Source organism: Pseudorasbora parva, chromosome 20, assembly GCF_024679245.1.
Source record: "Pseudorasbora parva isolate DD20220531a chromosome 20, ASM2467924v1, whole genome shotgun sequence".
Taxonomy (NCBI): Eukaryota; Metazoa; Chordata; class Actinopteri; order Cypriniformes; family Gobionidae; genus Pseudorasbora; species Pseudorasbora parva.
The window spans coordinates 40,110,468-40,117,612 of NC_090191.1; the positions used below are offsets into that span (position 1 = coordinate 40,110,468).

At 39.7% G+C, this 7,145-nt stretch overlaps 1 protein-coding gene across 2 annotated transcripts in view; it reads right to left on the reverse strand.

The window, feature by feature from the left end:
* Positions 1-4,576, reverse strand: part of pde3a (phosphodiesterase 3A, cGMP-inhibited) — a 123,599-nt gene extending 119,023 nt beyond the window's left edge. Inside the window, exon 1 of one of the 2 annotated variants that reach the window (XM_067427009.1) lies at positions 2,862-4,576. In XM_067427009.1, the coding sequence (XP_067283110.1) occupies positions 2,862-3,650 (789 nt within the window). In that variant the 5' untranslated portion in view covers positions 3,651-4,576. The remainder of the gene's footprint in view (positions 1-2,861) is intronic. The other variant, XM_067427008.1, reaches the window with a different exon arrangement.
* Positions 4,577-7,145: the final 2,569 nt, after the last annotated feature.

Here is a 7,145-nt window from a genome sequence, read left to right on the forward strand (position 1 = left end):
TCTGCCAACACTTTATTCTGATTCTCTTCATCAGACTTTTTATTGCCTATAAATAAAGTCCCTTTAAGATGAGTCCTTTCACTCGGCGGCCATCTTTGAAAGGCCTCTCGTCTCATCTCTTTGAATGGGGAAACATCAAATTCTCCAAAACTGTTCGACAAGCTAATGATTAAATTTCATATTTGAAATCACCAATGAAATCTGACTCATAAATTCAGTTTCTAAATGCTCAAATCATGACAAAAACACCCTGCATTTTTCAGCCTGGACAAAGCTAATGCGCATGCACTGTCCTAAACGCGCATTTCTTAAGCAACCGGAGCTTCTAATGGCAGCTGCAGTGACACGATAACTTTACTAATCAACGATTGGCTCTTTCATTTAGAAGGCGGGGCTTAATCGCCATATTGGGCGTTGCACTTTCTCCCATTCATAAGTAATCAGAGTGCACCGCCTTCCTATATATAAAGTCTTTGCAAGAAAATGTCAAATTATACTAACCCCTAACAGTCTACTAATAGTCTAATATGAGTTAGTTAACATGTAGTTGCATGTAGAATGTTTAAAGTGGATATAAAGTGTAACCGATTGACTTGCCTTGCATGATCAATTCATGCATTCTCATGACCTTGGCTCTGATTTGTCAGCATGTAAAACGATACTGACTGTCATGTAAAACTTCACAAACTAGCATTTGTCGGTAACACTTTATTTTAAGGTTCAGTTATAAACAAGTTGCTTATTAGCATGCATATTACTAGGATATTGGCTGTTTATTAGTACTTATAAAGCACATATTAATGCCTTATTCTGCATGACCTTATTCTACATCCGTTAATCCGACCAAATACCTAAACTTAAATGTTACAAAATCTACCTTACTAACTATTAAAAAGCAGTAAATTAGGAGTTTATTGAGGCAGAAGTCATAGTAAATAGTGAATATGTGTTCCCCATACTAAAGTGTTACCCATTTGTCTGCAGATGTGAGAAACGCATTACACTATCATATATGTGTGACAGGAGTGTGCAAATTATATATCATCAATACATTATCACTTGCAACGGCTGTAGCAAAACCATTTTCAGATCAACAAAACACATCGAGCAGACTTAAAGCTCAGATGAATGACGTCTTCATGCAATCGAGCTGTTCTGTGTGGCCTATTAAGACACACAGGTTATTGTCAGAGCAGACGCGAGCGGTGCAGGGGTCACGCGGTGGTATGTTTACACAGCCAGACCACACAGATAAAACAACTGCACATAAACCGTTATAGGAACTACTATCACACCAGACATCACACATGTGCACCAGGTGTGTGTGTGTGTGTGTGTGTTATACAGAACATGGAAAACACACTCAGTGGTCTGTGTTCTTTTCTATTTCACAGTCAAAGCAAATATGCAATGACAATGTATTGATTCTTCACAAATTTTCTTCCTTTTAAGGTTCCCATTGCAAAAGGTCCCAAATACATGAATAATACGGCCACTAGAGGGAGCAAACTAAATACTCGCAGACCAGAGCAGCAAAAAGAACAACTTCTCTGTGAAAACAGCAGAGACCTTCAAATTAAATACATAAAAAACTATTCCGTTCACTACAGGAATTAATGCAACTTTAAATGGCGTACTGCATATTTTCACAGGCATGAGCTGTAAACAGGACAAAAAGACGGGCAAGTGTGACTGTGAATATAACATTTATAGTGAGTTCAATGAATGCCCCGGCGTGCACTAACTCTCAATAAAAAAATAGGGAAACTTGCTTTAACAGTTTAGTTTCAACACCATGTGTAACAACAGCTAATTATTGAATCAACTTTGAGATATCTTTAGAATATTTCAGCTAAATATTTTGGGCATGTGTGTGCCAATCATCAGTCTAAACATTACTAGTGTATAGTAGGCGTTATCCTAACAATGCAGTATATATTAACAACAACAACAACACCAATAATAATAAAAATGTATCAAGTATAATGAATGTATACAATGTAATAATTATATATAAAACAATCAAACAATATATTTGAATTATATCATATTAATATTATTTAAATTCAAAAATACTTTGATGATCATAAATGTAAAGATATAATGTGACTTTTAAAATACTAGATGGCAAGTACTGTTTTACATCTGACCACATACAATGACGTCCCGTCGACAAGCCAAATCATCAGCCTTCTGTACTTGTGTGTGTATGTAGAAAAAAATACCACTTTCACATCAAATAACCTTCTGCATGCTTCTGCAAAAAGCACAGAAATCTCCACTGTAGTCCACCCTCGCTCGTTCTGTGACACTTTTGACATGCTCAGATCAAAAACACACCTAATAGTGTACAAGAGGTCAAAGTTCACCCCTTGAGCTTTTCCTGTATGTTCTGTTAAAATTATGTCATGCGTGAAAACTAATGAATGCTTCGAGTGAAAGTGTTCCAAGAATCTAAATGTCAGCACAAATACTGGAAAAACACAACCGACAGAAATACCCCCCCCCCCCAAAAAAAAAAATGTTTTATGATCATATTGTGATAAGAGGCAACAACAGTTGATTAGCATTACTGTTATTTATCCAAACACACACTAAAGTGTGTTCTAAAATGTTATTATTACACTGATCAATATAGCAACAAAGATGAGCCGTGTTGTTAAAACGTCCCATTTCAGAAGTAAGTAATCATACACATACAGCCTAAAAATCCATCATTATTGGTGCTATTGTTCTTGCTGTGATCAATAATATCAATATGCGCGTTTAATTCGAAGAAAAATACAGTGAACGAGCACGCGGCGCTACTTCTGAAGAAGTGCCTGTGTTAAATCCGATCAAAACAGCAGCAATGAGCGTACCTGGTCTCTCTGCAGACAGGGCAGAGACGTCCTCCTGTGAGATTTGCTCCTGGACTGGCCGTGCTGTGCCATGTCTGACGAGACTACGGAGCTGGACCTCCTGCGCCTCTTAAATACCGGAATATCTCCCCTCGATCCCTCCCGGTGTGATGCGCCCTGCTCCGGCAGCAGTCTGTCCGCATACCTCGCCAGCAGGACCCCCAGCACCCCGAGCAGGTACGCCAGGTATGGTCTCCAACTGGCGCGCACCTTCTGCAGCGACAGCAGCGACACGGTCCTGATGATGCTGATGAAGAGGAGCACGGAGATGCCCTGACCCAGCCGCACCACCATGAGCGCCCCGCTGGCCAGGCAGGCGAGCAGCACCAGCGCGGTGGCCGTGAATGAGTACAGCTGCTGCGCATCCAGCAGCGACTGCGCCGCCGCTTCGCCCAGATGGCACACGGTGAGCAGGAACACGGCCGTCCGGATGAGCACCCCGCAGCGGAGCAGATACACACCCACCCAGAAGAAGGCACACACGAGCGTGAAGACGGGTGAGAGAAGCTGCCACACGAGCTCCACGAGCGTCACCAAGTGCAGCGCCGGAGATCCCGAGTGCGCGTGTGCGCGCTCCGCGTCCCAGTCCGCGGACTGATGAGCGAGCAGCGCTAGGAGCACGGACAGCGAGGCGACACACACGGCCGAGGAGAGACTCCTACGGCTCCGCAAGCACGAGTGCCAGCAGTCCTGCTCCACGGGAGTGACACAAGTGCGCACATATCCGTTGCGCACGGATTCCAGTGCCATCGGTCACGGGAGAGCACGCGTACGCGCTCGCGCACACACGCATTAATGCGCAGAGCCGCTGTTCCCTTTTCACGTGAGTGAGTGTGTGTGAGTGACTGACTGACTTTCCAGCGGCGCACTGCCACGAGTTCGCCTTCAACGCATCCTCGCATGAAAGTCAAAAGTAAATCCGGGGTGCGCGTAGGAGGAAAGCGAGCCCCTTTTCTTTGCAATAACGCGCAAAATCGCTCATCGCCTTACGATCCAGTCGAGCAGAACGAGGAACAACTCCTGATGTTTCTAGGCCACCATCATCCTCCTCATCACCATGAGTGATCTCCCAGCTCCCGCGCGCTTCCTCTCTTTGTTTTTCTCTCGTATCTCGCTGGATTATACACTCTCTTGTATCATTTTCACGCGTGGAAACTCTCGCGGCAGAAAGATTTCCTTGACTTTTTGGATCATATTGGCCAGTGTCCCGTCGCTCGCGAGGCGGTCCTTAGCACAGCGCGAGAGCTGCGCTCCGTATCAGCAGCCACACGATGATTCTGATCAGACCCTATTTAAAGCAGGCGGTTGATTTATTGATTTCAGCTGCTAAAGCACATGTGCGATTTTACAACTCACCTGCAACACACACACACACACACGCACGCACACACACACACACACACACACACACACACACACACACACACACACACACACACACACACACACACACACACACACACACACACACACACACACACAATCACTTTCTTTTATCAAACCGGACTATACAAATCAACTTTATTTTTATTTGTGTGCTCCTAATAGGTGATATTACACATGACTTTCCAACACAATGTTTTACACTTAAACAGATCATTTACCTCCCAAAACATTTATTTTCTTGCTTTCTGACTGATTTTCCTTTTATAATTTTTTTATAGTTCATTAACATTAACTAATAATCACAATTCCCTGCGATATATATATATATATATATATATATATATATATATATATATATATATATATATATATATATATATATATATATATATATATATATATATATATATAAATCTCTCTGGCTTTCATGCGTTCTTGTTAGTTTTCTTGTTATTTATTTTGTTTATTTCTACAAAAACAAAACCCTTCATTTATTAAATATTTGAGTTTATTTCATTTTTTATTTGCGGATCTTTCAGAATTTTTCTTTTACAGTAAAAATATTCTACAAAAAAAATGTATTAACTCCAGATATGAAGAATTATTAAAATAAAAAATTTATATCACCGTTTTGTTTTCTTTTGGACTTAATTTTCTTTTACAGCAAAATTTTTATATTATGATCTCATTATGATCACATTTTCTTCATATCAAACAGAAGCCATATGAAAGTCACTCTTCTGTTTTCCTGCTTTCTTTGTTTATTTTTCCACACAAAACTTCATTACCCCTGAATCTAAAAGTATTTTATATTTTTTTATTTTTATGCTCCGTAAAAAGTTTAAATCACGAATTAATAATACAGTTAGGTGGTGTTTTTGTGTTTTCACCATGCAAAACACATTTCTAGATCACTTTTTTTTTTGCTTTCTGACTGAGTTTACTTTTACAGTAAAATGTTATAGTTCATTAACATGAACTAATAATCACGATCCCCTGCGATATCAAAAAGACACCACTTCGGTTTTTATGTTTTCTTGACATTAGTTTTCTTGACTGACTTTCCTTTAATGATAATATTTTACCAGATGTAATAAAGATTTTGTGTATTTCTACCAAAAACTAAACAGAACATTATTTATTAACCCCAGATATGAACAATAACAAAAATGTTTGAGTTTATATCACTGTTTTTTTCTTCTTTCTGTAGTATTGGTTCTTTCTGACTTATTTTTCTTTTACACTTTACAGTAAAAATTTTAAATTCATTATGATCAGGATTCCTTGGGATATCAAACAAAATTCATATGAAAGTCACTCTTCGGTTTTCCCATTTCTTTGTGTATTTTTCCGCACAAAGCTTCCTTTATTAGTCCTAAATATATAAATATTTTATATTTTTATTTGTATACTCTGTAAAAGGTGAAATTGCGCATTACTTTTTATATGAGGTTATATGATTTTATATAGCTGTTTTGTCTTTTCTTTCTTGGCTATTGATTCTTTCGGACATATTTTTCTTTTACAGTAAAAATTGTATATTCGTTATGATCACGATTCCTTAAATCAAAATTCATATGAAAGTCACTATTCCTGCTTTCCTGCTTTCTTTGTGTATTTTTCCACACATTTATCAACCCTATTTTTTATATCTATCAGAATCCATCTCACTTTCTTGTCTTTCATTCTTCAGTACTGGTTCTTGTTGACTGATTTTCTGTTTACTGTACAATTTTACAGTTCATTAACAGTTAGCTCGTAAACTTTTCCCCGTCAATGGCCGATCGAGATCAAACAAAAATCATATGATGATCATTTGGTTTTCTTGGCAATTAGTTCATGCTGACTGATTTTCCTCTAGCTATTTAGCATTCACTGGTACACATCATTCCCTATCGTTGCATGAGGGAGATCAAACAAAAATCATATGAACGTTGACAGTCCCAATCTGGTTACCATTCACACAGGCAGTCGGCAGTGTGGGCAGAATTCCCAGGAGATGAAAACCGGTTTCTAGCACAGAAACTAAGGAGCATCTTTCTGTCAGCAGGGCAGAAACTGGCAGCCAAGGCATTTCAGCAGCCTGATGGATGTTCATCCCATCGTGACGCTCTCAGCTTCCCGAGCCTCCCCCTGCCGAGGAGCGGCTACAGGGAATGTGGGAGTGCGTGTTTGGAAAGCTGCAGAGGCAACAGTCTCTTCCGGTTCTTGGTTCCTGGGTCAGTAGAGGGCCAACTAATATTAAGTCCTTGCGTCATGTTCTCCAAACAGCAACATAAAGATAAGGATAAAAATTGCAGGGAAAGATCCTAAGCGGGAACATAGCAGAGCCGTTTCTGAGGATAAGGGAGCAAGGCGTGCATCAGGGAGAGAACGAGCGAATACGCCCCTGTCAAAACAAATGCCTAAATCCTGTATTATAATGTTAGGTCATCAAAGGTTAATGCAATAAGTGGGAAACATGGTGAAGGAAACGCTCATGGAAGAGACACATAACTAAACCACAAAATATCCTTAGTTTTCAAATATGAAAATAAAGACTTTGCCAAAGTCTGCTTTAAATGCGGATGCTATTCCCAGGTATGCCACTAAAGGGCACTACCTTTTCTATGCTATAATGGTCAAATATTGAACAGTTTTCTGCTCACCTGAATGAATCCAGATAGATCTCTCAAATGCGTTAACTAGAAAATCCCATGGCTATTTTGAGCCTGTTTAGTGTGCGATGAGCTTGTACATTCAGTTTCATCGGAGAGACACACTCAAGCCAAAGTTATACATGAGAAAAGAATAATTGTATGCAGTCGCTGACCTGACATCGTGGTGTTTACACTTAAATCTATTTGCCCGAAACATTTT